Source organism: Leucoraja erinacea, chromosome 18 (assembly GCF_028641065.1).
Source record: "Leucoraja erinacea ecotype New England chromosome 18, Leri_hhj_1, whole genome shotgun sequence".
Classification (NCBI taxonomy): Eukaryota; Metazoa; Chordata; class Chondrichthyes; order Rajiformes; family Rajidae; genus Leucoraja; species Leucoraja erinaceus.
In genome coordinates, this window is record NC_073394.1 from 41,794,860 (window position 1) to 41,814,563 (window position 19,704).

General features: G+C 42.0%; 1 protein-coding gene and 1 non-coding gene across 7 annotated transcripts in view; one reads left to right on the forward strand and one right to left on the reverse strand.

Moving 5' to 3' along the window:
* LOC129705968 (tripartite motif-containing protein 66-like) overlaps window positions 1-15,979 on the forward strand; it is a 249,841-nt gene extending 233,862 nt beyond the window's left edge. For 5 of the 6 annotated variants that reach the window (XM_055649937.1, XM_055649938.1, XM_055649940.1 and 2 more), the window contains 5 exons: window positions 1,648-1,952; window positions 9,191-9,323; window positions 10,344-10,418; window positions 11,516-11,668; window positions 14,262-15,979. In XM_055649937.1, coding sequence (XP_055505912.1) covers window positions 1,648-1,952; window positions 9,191-9,323; window positions 10,344-10,418; window positions 11,516-11,668; window positions 14,262-14,510 — 915 coding nt within the window. In that variant the 3' untranslated portion in view covers window positions 14,511-15,979. The remainder of the gene's footprint in view (window positions 1-1,647; window positions 1,953-9,190; window positions 9,324-10,343; window positions 10,419-11,515; window positions 11,669-14,261) is intronic. The other variant, XM_055649939.1, reaches the window with a different exon arrangement.
* Window positions 11,132-11,238, reverse strand: LOC129706020 (U6 spliceosomal RNA). The gene has a single exon (XR_008724994.1). It is a non-coding gene; the product is annotated as a U6 spliceosomal RNA (small nuclear RNA).
* Window positions 15,980-19,704: the final 3,725 nt, after the last annotated feature.

Here is a 19,704-nt window from a genome sequence, read left to right on the forward strand (position 1 = left end):
TTCAGTACGGGATGGATGGGGTAGACAAAAGCGCTAGAGAAACTCAGCGGGTGAGGCAGCATCTATGGAGCGAAGGAAATAGGCAACGTTTCGGGTCGAGACCCTTCTTCAGACTGTTCCCCCCATTCTTCTTGAAAGGGAGAATCAGTACAGGATGGATGGGTGGGGAGAGATCAGCGCAAGATGAAAGGGTGTGGGGGGTGGGGTCAGTACAGTGTGGATCGGAGGGTCTGTGCAGGGTGAATGGGAGATCACTACAGGATGAATGAGGGGATGGTAAATAGAGGGTGGGTCAGTACAGTACGGGATGAATGCGTGGATTAGTACAGGATCCGCTAACGGCGCTTTCAAAACAAGCTCTCCCGCATGCCGGGGCCTCCCCCTAACTCCCTCCTCCCAACCTCGGCGTGCGGGGGGGTTTGTTTTGAAAGCGCCGTTAGTGGATTTGCAAGCAGCGGCCGCTATCAGGGAGGAGGAGGAGATGGAGCCGTTGTCGCAGCCGCTGCTGCCGCTGTTCGGGCCCCGCAATTCAGTCGACACGAAACATCACGTTCCTTTTTCCAGAGATGCTGCCTGACCCGCGGAGTTACTTCCGTTTTTTGTGTCTATCTTCGGTACAAACCAGTATCTGCAGTGCCAAGCCGGGTAAAATGACTCGGCGTTTAGGTTGCCTGACGGCACTTTGGGCAACTGGGCAACTTTGGGCAACTGCTAATTTCGAGCCCTGTGGTGGAATGACAATTGACGTAAATGTAGTAGGGTTGATGAGTAAATTTAGAAATGACACAAAGATTGCTGAGGTCATGGACTATGAGAAAGACAATCAAAGGATACAACCGTATAGAGCTCAGCTACAGAAAATGGGAGGAGAAATTGCAGGTGGAGTTTAATCCGAGCAAGTGTGAGGTGTTGCACTCTGGGAGGTGGATGTAAGTGGAATGATAGCTTCGAGGTGAGAGCAGTAAGGTTTAATGAAAATGTGTAATGCAAGTTTTTGATGAGTGCCTGGACAGTTCTGCCAGAGGCGGTGGTTGAGACAAATATGGTGTTTTTTAAGAGACTTTTGGATAGGCATATGGATATACAAGTAATGGTGGGTTATGGATTGTGAAGGCAGATAAAAGTTGTTCATTATCATTTTTGGCACAGACATTGTGGGCCAAAGGATCTGTTCCTGTGCTGTAGTGTTCAATATATAGGTAGGAACTACAGATGTTGGTTTAAACCGAAGATAGATACAAAATGCTGAAGTAACTCAGCGGGACAAGCAACATCTCTGGAGAGAAGGTGACGTGTCGGGTCGATACCCAAAACGTCACCCATACCTTCTCTCCAGAGATGCTGCCTGTCCCACAGAGTTCCTCCATGATTCTGTGTCTGTACTGCTCCATGTTTTCTTCAGTCTTTAGAAGGGTCCTGACCCAAAACATCACCTATCCATGTTCTCCGGAGATGCTGCCTGACCCACTGAGTTACTCCAGCACTTTGTGTCTTTTTCTGATTTACCAAACTCATTTTATAGTAAATACAAATATTGTTGTTTGGATTGCCTGGTATATTTTATTTTAAACTTGAAATTACCCACTGCTTTTGAATCTAGACATCCTTAATGTATGTTAAATATTAATTTCATGCTTTTTGTTGAAGAACATTGATCTGGACAGCGCACTCACACCACCAAACTCAAACCCTCCCCCTCCTCAACAAAGTGAGCTTGAAGATGCACCTGTGACCTCTGACCTGCCCCCTGATGTTGCAGCATTCCCATCCCCTTTGGATGAGAAATCATCTGAAGAGAATTCTCAGACAGCCTCAAATGCTGCAGATGCTACTGACGACAATGAGGACTACTGCGCAGTCTGTTTAAATGGCGGCGAGCTATTGTGCTGTGATCGATGTCCAAAGGTGTTCCATCTTGGATGTCATGTGCCTTCTCTTCTCAGCTTCCCAATGTAAGTCCACTTCGTGATTTGTGGTATTTTGAGTCTGTTAGTTAATGATGCATCCGATGACCACCCAAATGTTTGGGTAGAGTTCAATAGATGTAAAAAACATATTTGCTGAATTCCAACATGCCGATATTTAAATACATAGCATCTTGAAAGCCGAACTATAGTGATATAGAAACAGTAGCAGTTAATGACATGTAATAAATACACTTAAAATACATTCTTCTTGTTTAGCATTAGAATCATTGATTTCTTCTCTTCTTCAATGATCTGGACTTTGGATTAACGCCCAATGTTTGTAAACCAATTTCTTCAATGTTTTTAACTACAAAGAGCACTGTTTCAATACCAAAAGATACAGATTAGTTAGTTAATTGGGAAGAATCCAGAGTTGTGGAATGGTTACAGCACTGAAGGGGGGCATTGTGAACATTGTGTCCAAGCTAGTTCTCTCACTCACTACTTCCACTTCCTCGTCCCTTCTCCGTAGGCTTGTGAATTTCTGCTGATCACATATTTATCCATCTCAGCTTTGAAAGGCAAAATGGGATCTGCCTCCACCACAATTGCATTCACAATTCCAAACACACATTGTATAAAGCAAACAGATTTTACACCGAACTGTAATCTTTATTTCATGTGTTCCTCAACCCCTCCACAAAATATCCCTTGCCATTTTATATACATATTAGATATCCTCTGGACTTCCTCTGCAGAAGAAAGACATGTTGAAAATGAATGCAGGACAACATGATGGAAAGGATTCCAGAGGAAGAAGCAATTGTGGAAATTTAAACCAATGATGCTCAAGGATCTTGAGTTTCCATTGGAGCAGAAAGATTGTGATAAGATCTATAACCATATAACCATATAACAATTACAGCACGGAAACAGGCCAACTCGGCCCTTCTAGTCTGTGCCAAACACTTATTTTCCCCTAGTCCCATCTACCTGCACTCAGACCATAACCCTCCATTCCTTTCCCGTCCATATACCTATCCAATTTATTTTTAAATGATAAAATCGAACCTGCCTTCACCACTTCCACTGGAAGCTCATTCCACACTTCTACCACTCTCTGAGTAAAGAATTTCCCTCTCATGTTACCCCTAAACATTTGTCCCTTAATTCTCAAATCGTGTCTCCTTACTCTCAATGGGAAAAGCTTATCCACGTCAACTCTGTCTATCCCTCTCATCATTTTAAATACCTCTATCAAGTCCCCCCCTTAACCTTCTGCGCTCCAAAGAATAAAGACCTAACTTGTTCAACCTTTCTCTGTAACAGGTGCTGAAACTCAGGCAACATTCTAGTAAATCTCCCCTGTACTCTCCTTATTTTGTTGACATCTTTCCTATTATTTGGCGACCAAAATTGTACACCATACTCCAGAACTGGCCTCACCAATGCCTTGTACAATTTTACCATTACATCCCAACTTCTATACTCAATTCTCTGATCTAGAAAGGCCAGCACACCTAAAGCTTTCTTTACTACCCTATCTACATGAGATTCCACCTTCAGGGAACTATGCACAGTTATTCCTAGATCGCTCTGTTCACCTGCATTCCTTAATTCGCTACCATTTACCATGTACGTCCTATTTTGATTTGTCCTGCCAAGATGTAGCACCTCACACTTATCAGCATTAAACTTAATCTGCCATCTTTCAGCCCACTCTTCCAAATGGCCTAAATCTCTCTGTAGACTTTGAAAATCTACTTCATTATCCACAACCCCACCTATCTTAGTATCATCTGCATACTTACTAATCCAATTTACCACACCATCATCCAGATCATTGATGTACATGACAAACAACAGTGGACCCAACACAGATCCCTGAGGCATCCCACTAGTCACCGGCCTCCAACCTGACAAACAGCCATCCACCATTACTCTCTGGCATCTCCCATTCAGCCACTGTTGAATCCATCTTGCTACTTCACTATTAATACCCAACAATTGAACCTTCTTAACCAACCTTCCATGTGGAACCTTGTCAAAGGCCTTACTGAAGTCCATATAGACAACATCCACTGTTTTACCCTCATCAATTTCCTTAGTAACCTCTTCAAATAATTCAAGAAAATTAGTCAAACATGACCTTCCAGGCACAAATCCATGTTGACTGTTCCTAATCAGACCCTGTTTATCCAGATGATTATATATATTATCTATAAGTATCCTTTCCATTAATTTGCCCACCACTGACGTCAAACTAACAGGTCTATAATTGCTAGGTTTACTCTTAGAACCCTTTTTAAACAATGGAACAACATGCGCAGTACGCCAATCCTCCGGCACCATTCCTGTTTCTAATGACATTTGAAATATTTCTGTCATTGCCCCGGCTATTTCTACACTAACTGCCCTCAATGTCCTAGGGAATATCCTGTCCGGACCTGGAGACTTATCCACTTTTATATTTTTCAAAAGTATCAGTATTGGAGTCTCTTCTATGATCCTCATAGTTTCCATAGCTGCTCTACTTGTTTCCCTTACCTCACATGATTCAATATCCTTCTCGTTGGTGAATACTGAAGAAAATAAATTGTTCAATATTTCCCACATCTCTTTTGACTCTGCAGATAGCTGTCCACTATGACACTCTAATGGACCAACTTTATCCCTCGTTATCCTTTTGCTATTAATATAGCTGTAGAAACCCTTTGGATTTACTTTCACCTTACTTGCCAAAGCAACCTCATATCTTCTTTTAGCTTTTCTAATTTCTTTCTTGAGATTCTTTTTACATTCTTTATACTCCTCAAGCATCTCATTTACTCCATGCTGCCTATAATTATTGTAGATCTCTCTCTTTTTCAGAACCGTGTCCAATTTCCCTTGAAAACCATGGCTCTTTCCAATTTTTACTCTTTCCTTTCAACCGAACAGGGACATAAAGATTCTATACTCTTAAAATTTCACCTTTAAATGTCCTCCATTTCTCTACTACATTTTCCCATAAAACAAAATGTCCCAATTCACTCCTTTTAAATCCTTTCGCATCTCCTTAGACTTTCTCCAATCAAAAATCTCAACCCTTGGTCCAGTTCTGACCTTCTCCATAATGGTATTGTGATCACTGGAACCGAAGTGCTCCCCAACACATACCTCCGCCACCTGACCTGTCTCATTTCCTAACAGGAGTTCCAGCACTGCTCCTTCTCTAGTAGGTACCTCTATGTATTGCTGCAAAAATTATCCTGCCCACATTTTACAAACTCCAACCCATCCAGCCCTTTTACGGAATGTGTTTCCCAGTCTATGTGTGGAAAATTGAAATATCCCACAATCACTACCTTGTGCTTTCTACTAATATCTGCTATCTCCTTACATATTTGCTCTTCCAATTCTCGCTCCCCATTAGGCGGTCTATAATACACCCCTATAAGTGTTGCTGTCCCTTTCCTATTTCTCAGTTCCACCCAAATAGCCTCCCTAGACGAGCCCTCTAATCTATCCTGCCAAAGCACTGCGGTAATATCTTCCCTGACAAGCAATGCAACACCTCCACCTCTTGCCCCTCCAATTCTATCACACCTGAAGCAACGAAATCCTGGAATATTTAGTTTCCAATCACAGCCCTCCTGCAACCATGTTTCACTGATCGCCACAACATCATACTTCCAGGTGTCTATCCAGGCTCTAAGCTCATCCACCTTTCTTACAATGCTCCTAGCATTAAAATATGCACATTTAAGAAACCCACCCTCTCTTATTCTCTGTTTATTATCTTTTCCTTCTTTCTCCCCTACATTTTGGGTTTGAGTGCTTCCCTTCTCTGCCTCCTGCCTCACACACTGACTGCTAGCTTTCTCTATTTGAGTCCCTCCCCCCAACTGTTCTGTTTAAAGTCTCCCCAGTAGCCTTTGCAAATCTCCCCGCCAGGATATTGGTCCCTCTCGGGTTCAAGTGCAACCATTCCATTTTGTACAGGTCACCCTTTCCCCAAAAGAGGTCCCAATAATCCAAAAACTTGAATCCCTGCCCTCTGCACCAGTCCCTCATCCACGCATTTATCCTCCACCTCGCTCCATTCCACTCTCACTGTCGCGTGGCACAGGCAGTAATCCTGAGATTGTTACTTTTGCGGTCCTTCTCCTTAACTCTCTTCCTATCTCCCTAAATTCTCCTTTCAGGACCTCTTCTCTTTTTCTACCCATGTCATAAGAGTGGTGAAAATTACAATCAGACACTGAGATTATCAGAGAACATAAATTTAAGTTTGTATAAAGTAAAAGCAGAAAAACCCGTCCTAATGCTAATTTGTGTCTCCCGAATCTGATGCAGTTTAGTTTGGAGGGCAGAGCCATAGATATTGTTTAATACATTTTACAAAGGAATTTGATAATGGGTAGAATGGTAGACTGCTCTGGAAGTTTGGATCAATTGGGATCTAGGGAGAGCTAGCCAAATGGATAAAAAATTGTCTTCATGGAAGGAACAGTAGGTGATGGCACAATGTTGTTGTTCGGACAGTTGGCCAGTGACTAGTGGTGTGCCTCAGAGGTCGATGTTGGGCAAATTGCTGTTTGTGCTTTATATCAATGATTTGGATGACAATGTACAAGGCTTGGTTAGTAAGTTTGCAGATGACACTAAAGCATGAACATGGTAATCAAAAATTACAGGAGGCAAGGGAGCTGAGGAATAGTTAATAGAATTGAATGCAGATCAGTGTGAGGTGTTGCGTGTTGTGGTCAAACCAGGACAGGACCTGGCAGGGCTCTGGATAGTGTTGTAGATCAGCGGAATCAAGCAGGGCAGTTACATAATTCCTTGAAAGTGGCATCTCAGGTAGATAAGATAAGTAGTAAGTTTACAGATGATACAAAAGTGAGTGGTTTTGCAGATAGAGAAGATGGTTGTGAAAAAGTGCAGCAGGATCTTGATCGATTGGACAGGTGGGCAGAGGAATAGTTGATGGAATTTAATGCAGAGAAATGTGAGGTGTTACATTTTGGGAAGTCCGAAATGGGCAGGACCTACACTGTGAATGGTAGGTCTCTGGGTAGTGTTACAGAGGGGTCTAGGAGTGCAAGTGCACGGTTCCTTGAAAGTGGCATCTCAGGAAGTTAATGTGGTCAAGAAGGCTTTTGGCATATTAGCCTTCATCTGTCAGAGTATTTCCTATAGAAGTTCAGACTACAGTTACATGTTACAGTTGTATTGGTGAGGCCACATTTAGAGTATTGTGTTCAGTTCTGTGCACCATGGTATAGGAAAGATGTTGTCAAGCTGGAAAGGGTAGAGAGAAGATTTAAGAGGATGTTGCCAAGACTAGAGGGTGTGAGCTATGGAGAGAGGTTGTCTAGGCTGGGACTTTATTCCTTGGAGCACAGGATGATTAGGGGTGACCTTATAGAGGTATATAAAATCATGAGAGGAATAGATTGGATAGATGCACAGAGTCTCTTGCCCAGAGTAGGTGAATCAACCAGAGGACATAGGTTTAAGGTGAGGGGGGAAATATTTAATAGGAATCTGAGGGGTAACTTTTTCACACAAAAGGTGATGGTTGTATGGATCAAGCTGCCAGAGGAGGTAGTTGAGGCAGGGACTATCCCAACGTTTAACAAACAGTAGACAGGTACACGGATAGGACAGATTTGGAGAATACGGACCTAACGCAGCGAAGTGAAGCTAGTGTACCTGGGACACGTGGGCCAGTGTGGGCAAGTTGGGCTGAAGGGCCTGTTTCCACACTGTATGACTCTATGACTATAAATATAAGATACAATTAATGGCATGACCCTTAACACCAGTGACCTGCAGAGGGATCTTGAGGTCCAAGTCCATATCTCCCTGAAAAAGGCAACCAAGTCACCAAGTCTCCAATCCCCTAACCTACTCTGACCTCTACTCTCCCCCTTTGAATGCACAGCCCTCTCCGTTCACTCTGCAGCAACCACGACGTTATCAAACCCGCCGACATGCTGGCTGGTGCGGACTAGTTGGGCCACACTGTATCACTCTAGGTTTGAGATCTACATTATAAACAGAAATGGTAGGAGATACTCAGCAGGCAAATAAAATGTACTGAGGGTGAAAGTTGATATTTTAGTTTCTTAACTATAATATAGCAAAACTTCCCTTTGTTCTCACCATTCTAAATGTCTGTGTGTTTGCAGGGTTGTGTTCTTTCTTTTAATCTCCTTAATTTGTATCTTCTTCCAAAAGGCTTGCCCACAGCCTCCCCATTTTCACACATGCTACTTACATTTTCCCCTCGATGGAATAAACATCTCCACGTCACATTCCAACCTATATTTCCAAAGGTTTTAAGTTTTAATAGTTTATTTCACAAAATTAACTGCTTTTCAGTGGGAGACCCTTGCAGCACTTTCCATTGATGATGTCACAGTGCCATCTCATAGACATCCAATCACAATAGATTTCATTTACATATGACATCACAATGGGACAGGGGTGGGAGATTGCAACCTTCATGTGTTTCCACGAATGCAATCAACCTGGTGTGCACAATCAAATAAGATCAAATAGAACAAGTTGTCCTCCCCCCTTTCTAATCCCTCCCTATCTACCCCCCTCCCTATCTACCCCCTCACTATCTAACCCCCTCCCTACCTACCCCCTTCCCTCTCTACCCACCTACCTCTCTACCCCCCCCTCCCCTCTCTACCTCCTCCCCCCCTCCCTCTCTACCCTCTCTAACCCCTCCCTCTCTACCCCCTCCCTCTTTACCTCCTCCCTCTCTACCTCCTGCCTCTCTAAACACCCTCCCTCTCTAAACCCCCTCCCTCTCTGGCGCCCCCTCTCTGTTCCCCCCTCCTCTTCCCCTCATCCTCTCTGCCCCCTCTAGAGAGTGGTGAGTATTGAGACCTATGGGTGAGTGGTGGAGTATTGCGTTCAGGGACCAGCCCTCCCCTGTGATGCCGCTCGCCCCCCCCCCCACCCCTCAATCTCTTCTCCCCTCCTCCTCCCTCTACCCTCCCTCTCTGCCCACCTCACACCCTCCCTCTTTATCTCCTCCCCCTCCCTTTCCCTCTAACCGGGCCTGTGTAGTTGGGGGTTATGTGTTAGTGGATAGAGCGGATGATGGGGAAAATTAGCAAATTAATAATATCAATATAATATCAAGGGGAAGGTTAGTGTGTGTGTGACTCCACATGCCGCCTTCAACACGCCCGCTACCGCGCATTGTGGGGACTGGACCCAACGGGTCCCACTTGGTATAGTTATTCTTAAAAATGTCTTTATGCATTGATTTGCAGGGGTGAGTGGTTGTGTACATTGTGTCGGAATGTGGTGATGCCCGAAGTGGAATATGATTGTGAAAATATACGACATATTAATGAATATAGGGGAATAAGAACATTCCAGGGACTCTCCATTGGTGACCAAAGGGTGAGATTCAGTACATCTTTCATAAACCTTGTTTGAGGTTAATGCATTTTAAGGATATCAATGTACCTTAATTAATGATCAATGCATTTTAATAATGTGCTGGTTGCAGTGACCACATTTGATTCTGAGTTTTTTGAAATAGCAATCAGACAATAGTTTGAAATAGAAGTTATGTTTGATTTGCAGATTATTTTTGAAAATTGATTCTAGTATTCCTATCACATGTGAGGCCTGGTCCCCCAACGCAACCATTCCCTAACACAATATTGCACCACTAACCTGTGGCCCCCATCGGAGCAACTCAACCTATTGCCGAACGTAAGATTCCGACACTCCTCTGCTTCCGCCAGCACTGGACTTGAAAAATAAAATCCCAATTGCACTTCCCCAATTGCAATACCAATTGACCCTTCCCTTCCTGTCCTGCCAGGAGCTATGACGGCAACATTGTTCCAAATGTCAGGTGCACTTGCTGTGATATCCCATTGAGGTGAAAAGTTCAGTGTGTTCCTGTCTTGCAACTTTGTACCAAAGTGCGTTAGAAGCTGTGAGGAATGATTTTAACAGTAAAAATCTTGTGAAAGTTGGCATTTTTAAACCTTTAATCTCAAATAACGTGTAAATTTAGGATCAAATCTTGTGAACCTAATCACTGCCTGGATGGGAAAAATGTCAACCGGAATATGTAAAAATGTTATCATTATCGCATAGTTTTTTCGCAAAGATGTAAAGACACCCACAAATACACAGAGAAGTACAAGATCAGTGTTTTAATGAGTATATAACTTGATAAATGTGTGAGTGCACATGTCAAATTATTCTATATGAACAAGAAACGTGTAAGTGCTGTGCTTTCAATGCGAAACCCTCACCGTTCAACTATATTCCATTTTCTACCTTTTATTATTTTTCCTTAATTACTCTTCTTAAATAGTGACATAATGACTGGTGTATAGATCAATGTATGTGTATATCCATTCTAAGAATTTATTTATTAACTTCAAACTGTGTTGCCTGCAGAAATGTGAAAAATTGACTTTGCACCTATACTGCTATCCACTGAGCCTGCCATTCCATGAGCCTGTTAGCCCACTGGTAAGAAGAGTTTATTGTTACATTTGTATATGGGAGTGCAATATTTGGATATAGTGAGCCATACAGGAGTGTATCATAGAGCTAGCTTTCTGCAGTGAAGGAGCTCATCAACATGACTGTAGAGATTAGTACTGAACAACTTGGCAAGTACTAATGCTTAGACTTTGACATTGGCTGGTTGTGCGATTATGGAATATTATTCATTTCATTTTTGATTGGATTGAACAGCGTTATTCATTGTTGTATGTACCTTTAAAATGTAATTTGAATTGTGTCAATAGGCCAGTGTCTAGCAGGTGATTTCATTATGAGGATTTAAAGGCTGACACTGGTCCATATAGAGGTCCAGCTGGACTGATGATGGTATCACAAAGCAAGGGTGTTGATGGTGATGCAGAACACTTGAAGTGTGGTTTTGATAACCTGTGTTATGGACATTAACATGCACTGATGTTACAGGATAGTTCCACCTGAGAGGGCAAATGATTCCTCAGTTTAAAATCCTACCACAGATATGATCTTTCATTATAACAGTGGAACACCAGGCCAGATGATGTATTCAAAGCTTTTGGTTTGAAACCACAACTTTCTGAATCTAAAGTAGTTATAATTCAGTAGGTCAACCTATAAATTATGGAACTAAAATCTTTTTTTTAATTTTTTTTAATTATTATTATTTTTTTAATCTATTTATGTATGTATTTATTTATTTATTTTAAATGGAGCGCTTCACGAATTTGCGTGTCATCCTTGTGCAGGGGCCATGCTAATCTTCTCTGTATCGTTGAGCACATGGAACTAAAATCTAAATACTGAAAATCTGAAATAAAAACCTAAAATGCTGGAATTGCACCACAGCTGAGGAAAGATCAGAACTAATCTTTTTGGTTAGTGTGTAGAAGTGTAATAGATACAGGAAAGTGGTGGGGGCAGGATTGCAAGGACTAAATGGCAACATTTGTTAAAGGGTAGAAGATGGTGGATTGGATGAAGCTGAAAGTAAAATGTGCACACATTCATTTTTGTTTGCTCCAGCAATACCTTTCCCTGAGTTTCCAATGTTTGCTGCATAATAATGAATGTCTGCTTTTATTCAGGCCCGTCATTACTACCAGATCATCAAAAGGCCAATGGATCTTTCAACTGTCAGGGTGAAGCTTCAGAAAAAGAACCCACTGCATTACTACACACCAGAAGAGTTTATTTCTGATATTCAGCTTATGTTTTTGAACTGTGCAAAATTTAATTATGTGAGTAAGATTTACGTGGATCTACATCTAAGTGGCAAATGTCTAAGTTTTATCTTAGATGTTCCACAAACTCTTTTCCACAACCTACAGAACATTGTCTGGCCAATTTCCCACTGTTGCTTGAATTATGTGAGTTATGGAATCTAGCACTATACAGGTTTCGTCGCTGCAAATATAAATTGTAACACTGATCTTAACTGTGTGGAAGGAATATATATTACATTTATATCAAGTTTCCATCCCTGGGAGAATTTGAGAAATCTCATCAAAAGGAGTTTGTTTGTGATATTCCCACAAATGGTGAGTAATGGATAAGCAAGGGCACGTGCAGAATGACCAATGCAATTGGTGTACTCATGCACCTCACTGCTCCTTTGGACAAGCAATCATAATTTTAGAGTTTTTTTTACAGTGAAAAGATCCTTTGCAATGAAGATAGACATAAAGTGCTGGAGTAACTCAGCGGGACTTGCAGCATCTATGGAGAGAAGGAATGGGTGACGTTTTTAGTCAAGATTCTTTGCCGTACTGTCCTGCTGAATCACTCCAGCACTTTGCGGCTGTCTCCTTTGCAATATTAAAGCTGAATTCCACAATTAAATCCAGAGGGAGCAGAATATTTCCTATCATCATGATGATTAGGTCTTCCCAATTTGATCAGAACAAAATAGTGGCATTGCCATAAATCTTAATGAGTATACAAGGTGAACAATTCCATCCCCTGTCTGCTCAGCTGTCGGAACTCATTTGAGTTACAGGTGAATTTTAGTGATTTACAAGTGAAGAGAAGCAACAAATCTGCACGTCCTACTCCCCATCCCCATAGATTTTGAGGATGAGTCTATAAAGAGTGATTAGATGTAGCTATATATATTATATGTAGCTATATATATATATATATATTTAGTATATATTGGGTAGAAATTGGCTGTATGATAAAGATGTTAGCAGTTAAAACATAGAACATAGAAGAGTACAGCGCAGGAGTGGGCCATTCGCCCCACAGTGTTTGTGCTGAACACGCCTGATTAAAGTGATCTCACCTGCCTATACATGATCCATTTCCCTCTATTCCCTGTACTTCCATGTGCCTATCTAAAGGCCTCTTAGGTGCCACTATGTATCTGCCTCCACCACTACCCTGGCAATATGTTCCAGGCCCCCAATAAATCATGCCTCAAACATATCCTTTAAACTTTCCCCCCTGTGCCTGCTAGCATTGGACATTTACACCATGGGAAAAGGTTCTGATTGTCTACCCTAACTATATGATATAGTTGTATGACCTCGTATTCACATTTTTAATGGATTAAGATTTTTGTAAAATAGTGGTATCATTTTAAATGCATGCAATCATTTTTGATCAGCAGCAGCACAGTAGCATGGATGGTAGACTTGCCAATTCTCAGCACATGTGACTTGGGTTGAATGCTAACCTGTGTCCATGTCCTGTGCACATTCTACCTGTGTCTGCATGTGTTTCCACTAAAGTGTGGATTGGTGGGCACATTGGCCACAGTAAAACCCCCTGGGTTTGCCAATAGGTGGTAGAGCCTGGGGTGAATTAATAGAGAAAAACAATGGACAGTGCAAATTGGTTCATTCTATGTAAGTTCGTTCAGTTGTAAGTTCATAAGTTCTAGGAGCAGAAATAGGCTATTTATAGCCCACTGTCTACTCCGCCAATCAATCATGGCTGATTTATCTTTCCCTCTCAACCCCATTCTCCTGCCTTCTCCCATAACCCCTGACACCATATCCACTAACTGCCTCCACAGCTGCCTGTGTCAATGAATTCCACAGATTCACCACCCTCTGACTAAAGACATTCTTTCTCATCTCCTTTCTAAAAGTACGTCCTTTTATTCTGAGTTTATGGCCTCTGGACCTAGACTCTCCCACTAGTAGAAACGTCCTCTCCACATTCATTCTATCCAGGCCTTTCACGGTACAGTAAGTTTCAATGAGGTCCGCCCTCATCCTTCTAAATAAACCATGTCATAAAATGTGCGGAATGAACTTTGTTTTTAAATAGGGGGAAGAGAATAAAGCTACAACTTAATAAAGAGCAACCTAAATTTAAATCTCTCTAAGACATTTAAAAGTATAATTAAATATAAGTTCTAGGTGCAGAATAAGGTCATTCTGCCCATCTAGGCTACTCTGCCATTCAATTATGGCTGATCTAGCTTTTCCTTTCAACCCCATTCTCCTGCCTTCTTCACATAACACCTGACACCCTAACTAATCTAGAATCTGTTAATCTCTGCCTTAAAGATATCCACTGACTTGACCTCCACCACCGTCTGTGGCAATGAATTCCACAGATTCCACACCCTCTCTCTAAAGAAATTCTTTCTCAACTCCTTTCTAAAGGTACATTCTTTTATTCTGAGGCTATGTCCTCTGGTCCTAGACTAGTGGAAACACCCTCTGCACATTCACTATATCCAGGCTTTTCAAGTCTTATCTGTAGTGGAACAGTCTTTGACTATTATCAGCAGAAAACTGTTAAAAAAATAAGCTTTGGATAACATGAAATTTAATTTTAATATGTATGCAAAACAACTAACTCTTGGATGATCTTCTGCAGCCAGATTCGGAGGTGGCCCAAGCTGGAAAAAGCTTGGAAACGTACTTTGATGAAAAACTGCAAGACATTTATCCTGACAAAAGCTTTACAGGAACAGCCCAAGAATATTCTGATTATGAAGAGATTGATAATGAAGCTGGCACAGTCACTATTAATGGGTTTAATTGGCCTACAGAAGAAAAGGAGCCAGTGAAGTCAAAGAAAAGACGCAGACATGGTGCAAATCACAGCCATAAGGATCACAAATAGTGTTGCTGGCTGAATGTATATGTATCATGATTTGATCCTCCTTTCCCTTTCTCTCGTCCTTACAATCTATTTTTCTCTTATCTCTTTGTTCCATATTTTTTTTTCAAAAAACATGTCTATAATAATGTTTGAATCTCTCAGGAATGTGGATACTTGCCAGTTGTTTTCATCATTTATTGTGCAGCAATTACACTTGTATGAAGTATATTATGGACTCCTTTGTGTGAAAGACTTACATAACTTGTCCACTTCAGTATTGTTTTGGATGGATAGTTGTGGAAGAGCATTGAAGTGATATTTGGCATAAAGTATTGCGGATTATTTTAGTTAGTATAAGATTTGCAGAATGCAGTGGGCAGTCTAGTCACATTTCTTTTTTCATCATTTAAGATAAAAAAGTCCATGTAATGAAAACTACTTTAATGAAGACATTTCCATGGGGATCTGCCTATTATTCCACGTTAGTAGTAAATTTGGAAGAACCCGCTGTGAATTATTATCGACTTTAAGCCTTTGACAGAATTCCAAAGTTGGAAGTGTTTGACTTTCAACGATGCTGTCAAGGATATCCCTTGGCTTGTGTGTAAGTTGTTGAGCGATATCAGTTTGGCCTTTGTATTTCAGTATCAATTGTTGCAAATTAGTACGAGGTGTTGCTTGTGTAGGGTGTGATGATTATTTGAATCACTACTGGTTTATTGGGATGGATTTTATTAATTTAGTAAATGCTGAAGTGAGGCATGCCTAACTTTGTTAAACTACATAGATTTTGATTGTAAAGCTTTGAAACTTTGAATAATTTAGTTTCACAAATGAGCAAACACAGTTGACAATGTTTTTGGCAGACGTCTGGCATAATGATGATGTTATGCCACAAGATCCTCTTTTTCAACATCCTATGTACTGATTTTGAAAAGATAAAATGGTAATGTGAGGGTTTGGGATGATATCAGGAAACCTCATACTGTTTGAACAAGTAGTAGTTAATATATGGTAATCCTTATGTCAGCTATTGTAATGATCTGTGATGTGAACCTTTTCTGTCGCATAGAACAGCAGCTTCACATGCAATTTGGCGTGTGACTTTCCAGAGTGATATGAGTGACTGAAGCAAGTCTTTAAAATGAAAACTGTACGAATCTTGGATTAATTAATAAATGAACAAAATAACCATTCATGTCAATACAGTATCATTATTTAAATGCGATACTTTTAAAATTAGAATACTGTTAAAAATAAGGACATTAGAAAAATATTAGATATTTAAATTCCAGATGTAGAAATAGCTTCTGACTGACATTGAAGTTAATGTTGTTTGATGACTGTCTTTCACTAAGAATTGTATATTTACTAGTTTTATACCACGGCGGGATATGTACATTGTCAAGAGGTTATCATTAAATTGATTTCAGAAAAGTAGCTATTCTTATAACTCCTGTAATAAAGGGCATTAACACAGCTGAATATAATTTTGGAACATTCTTTTATTTTCAATGTGTGTATTTCACAAGTTATTGGAAATATTGTAAAGAGAGTTGCAAATTCAAATGGGGCTATAGCTGGAGGTGGAGCAAGAATGTGTAAGTGCATTGCAGCAAAATAGTCTGATTCGGTTTTCTGAGATCCTTGATCTTTGGCCTCCTTGTGTTTTGAGGTGAAAGGCAAAGTAATTACTCAGAACAAAGTGCTACAAGTAAATATGACCCAAACAATACAGCATCTCTAACTCTAGCTGCATCTCCAGCTCCATCTGCAACTCTAGCTCCAGCTGTATCTAAAGCTCCAATTCAAGCTACATCTCCAGCTCTATCTCCAGCTCCATCTCCAATTCAAGCTCCATCTCCAGCTCCAGCTCCATCTCCAGCTCTATCTCCAGCTCCATCTCCAGCTCCAGCTCCAGCTCCAGCTCCATCTCCAGCTCCAGCTCCAGCTCTCCAGCTCCAGCTCCAGCTCCAGCTCCATCTCCAGCTCTATCTCCAGCTCCATCTCCAGCTCCAGCTCCATCTCCAGTTCCATCTTCAGCTTCATCTCCAGCTCTAGCTCCAGCTCTAGCTCCAATTCTAGCTCCAGCACTGGCTATAGCTCCAGCTCCAGCTCCATCTCCTGATATAAGTTTAGCTACATATTCAGCTCCATCTGCAGCCCCAGTTCCAGCGCTAGCTCCATCTCCATCTTCATCTCCATCTCTATCCCCAGCTCCCTCCAGCTCTAGCTTAGAAACATAGAAACATAGAAAATAGGTGCAGGAGTAGGCCATTCGGCCCTTCGAGCCTGCACCCCGCCATTCAATATGATCATGGCTGATCATCCAACTCAGTATCCTGTACCTGCCTTCTCTCCATACCCCCTGATCCCTTTAGCCACAAGGGCCACATCTAACCCCCTCTTAAATATAGCCAATGAACTGGCCTCAACTACCTTCTGTGGCAGAGAATTCCACAGATTCACCACTCTCTGTGTGAAAAATGTTTTCCTCATCTCGGTCCTAAAAGATTTCCCCCTTATCCTTAAACTGTGACCCCTTGTTCTGGACTTGCCCAACATCGGGAACAATCTTCCTGCATCTAGCCTGTCCAACCCCTTAAGAATTTTGTAAGTTTCCATAAGATCCCCCCTCAATCTTCTAAATTCTAGCGAGTACAAGCCGAGTCTATCCAGTCTTTCATCATATGAAAGTCCTGACATCCCAGGAATCAGTCTGGTGAACCTTCTCTGTACTCCCTCTATGGGAAGAATGTCTTTCCTCAGATTTGGAGACCAAAACTGTACGCAATGCTCCAGGTGTGGACTCACCAAGACCCTGTACAACTGCAGTAGAACCTCCCTGCTCCTATACTCAAATCCTTTTGCTATGAATGCTAACATATCATTCGCTTTCTTCACTGCCTGCATGCCTACCTTTAATGACTGGTGTACCATGACACCCAGGTCTCGTTGCATCTCCCCTTTTCCTAATCGGCCACCATGCAGATAATACTCTACTTTCCTGTTTTTGCCACCAAAGTGGATAACCTCACATTTATCCACATTATACTGCATCTGCCATTCATTTGCCCACTCACCCAGCCTATCCAAGTCACCTTGCAGCCTCCTAGCATCCTCCTCACAGCTAACACTGCCCGCCCACTTTGTGTCATCCGCAAACTTGGAGATGTTGCATTCAATTCCCTCGTCCAAATCATTAATATATATTGTAAATAGCTGGGGTCCCAGCACTGAGCCTTGCAATACCCCACTAGTCACTGCCTGCCATTGCGAAAAGGACCCGTTTATTCCTACTCTTTGCTTCCTGCCTGCCAGCCAGTTCTCTATCCACATCAATACTGAACCCCCAATACCGTGTGCTTTAAGTTTGCATACTAATCTCTTATGTGGGACCTTGTCGAAAGCCTTCTGAAAGTCCAGATATAACACATCCACTGGTTCTCCCTTATCCACTCTACTAGTTACATCCTCGAAAAATTCTATAAGATTCGTCAGACATGATTTACCTTTCATAAATCCATGCTGACTTTGTCCAATGATTTCACCACTTTCCAAATGTGATGCTATCCCATCTTTAATAACTGATTCTAGCATTTTCCCCACTACCGATGTTAGACTAACTGGTCTGTAATTCCCCGTTTTCTCTCTCCCTCCCTTTTTAAAAGGTGGGGTTAAATTAGCTACCCTCCAATCCTCAGGAACTACTCCAGAATCTAAAGAGCTTTGAAAAATGATCACTAATGCATCCACTATTTCTGGGGCTACTTCCTTAAGTACTCTGGGATGCAACTTATCTGGCCCTGGGGATTTATCGGCCTTTAATCCATTCAATTTACCTAACACCACTTCCCGACTAACCTGGATTTCACTCAATTCCTCCATCTCATTTGACCTTCAGGCTGCCGGCTGCCGCGGGCCAGAGAAAACGGAGCGCTGCCCTCCGGCTCGCCCCGGCGAGGGCTCGCCCGCTCCACGCCAAGAATCTGCGTTGCGCCCGCCACTGAAGCCCTGGGCACGTCTCCAAGAAAGGCCGCCCGATCCTCGTTGTTAGGCCACGGGGGATGCGACCTGGAAAAAGTCGCCTCTCCATGAAGGAGGCGACCAAAGCGGTTTTACCCCCCGCTACCCCCCCCCCACCCCCCCCCCCCCCCCCCCCTTACCCCCCCCCCCCCCCCCCCCCCCCACACACCACCCCCCACACAAAACGCACAGAGGAACATTAGAAACATATATTAAAACATACGAAAAAAAACAAAAAAAGCTGAAAAAAACGGACATGCTGCCCCCCTCCGACCGAATTTGTAGGCTGGTCGGCTGGTAGGCTGCTTTTTCTGGCTAATTTGTATGTTTCATCTTTTGTTTTGATACTATCCCTGATTTCCCTTGTTATCCACGGATGCACTACCTTCCCTGATTTATTCTTTTGGCAAACTGGGATGAACAATTGTTGTAGTTCATCCATGCAGTCTTTAAATGCCTTCCATTGCATAAGAATCAATTACCATATAACCATATAACAATTATAGCACGGAAACAGGCCATCTCGACCCTTCTAGTCCGTGCCGAACACATAATCTCCCCTAGTCCCATATACCTGCGCTCAGACCATAACCCTCCATTCCTTTCCCATCCATATAACTATCCAATTTATTTTTAAATGATAAAAACGAACCTGCCTCCACCACCTTCACTTGGAAGCTCATTCCACACAGCTACCACTCTCTGAGTAAAGAAGTTCCCCCTCATGTTACCCCTAAACTTCAGTCCCTTAATTCTCATGTCATGTCCCCTTGTTTGAATCTTCCCTACTCTCAGTGGGAAAAGCTTTTCCACGTCAACTCTGTCTATCCCTCTCATCATTTTAAAAATCTCTATCAAGTCCCCCCTTAACCTTCTGCGCTCCAAAGAATAAAGCCCTAACTTGTTCAACCTTTCTCTGTAACTTAGTTGCTGAAACCCAGGCAACATTCTAGTAAATCTCCTCTGTACTCTCTCTATTTTGTTGACATCCTTCCTATAATTAGGCGACCAAAATTGTACACCATACTCCAGAATTGACCTCACCAATGCCTTGTACAATTTTAACATTACATCCCAACTTCTATACTCAATGCTCTGATTTATAAAGGCCAGCACACCAAAAGCTTTCTTTACCACCCTATCTACATGAGATTCCACTTTCAGGGAACTGTGCACAGTTATTCCCAGA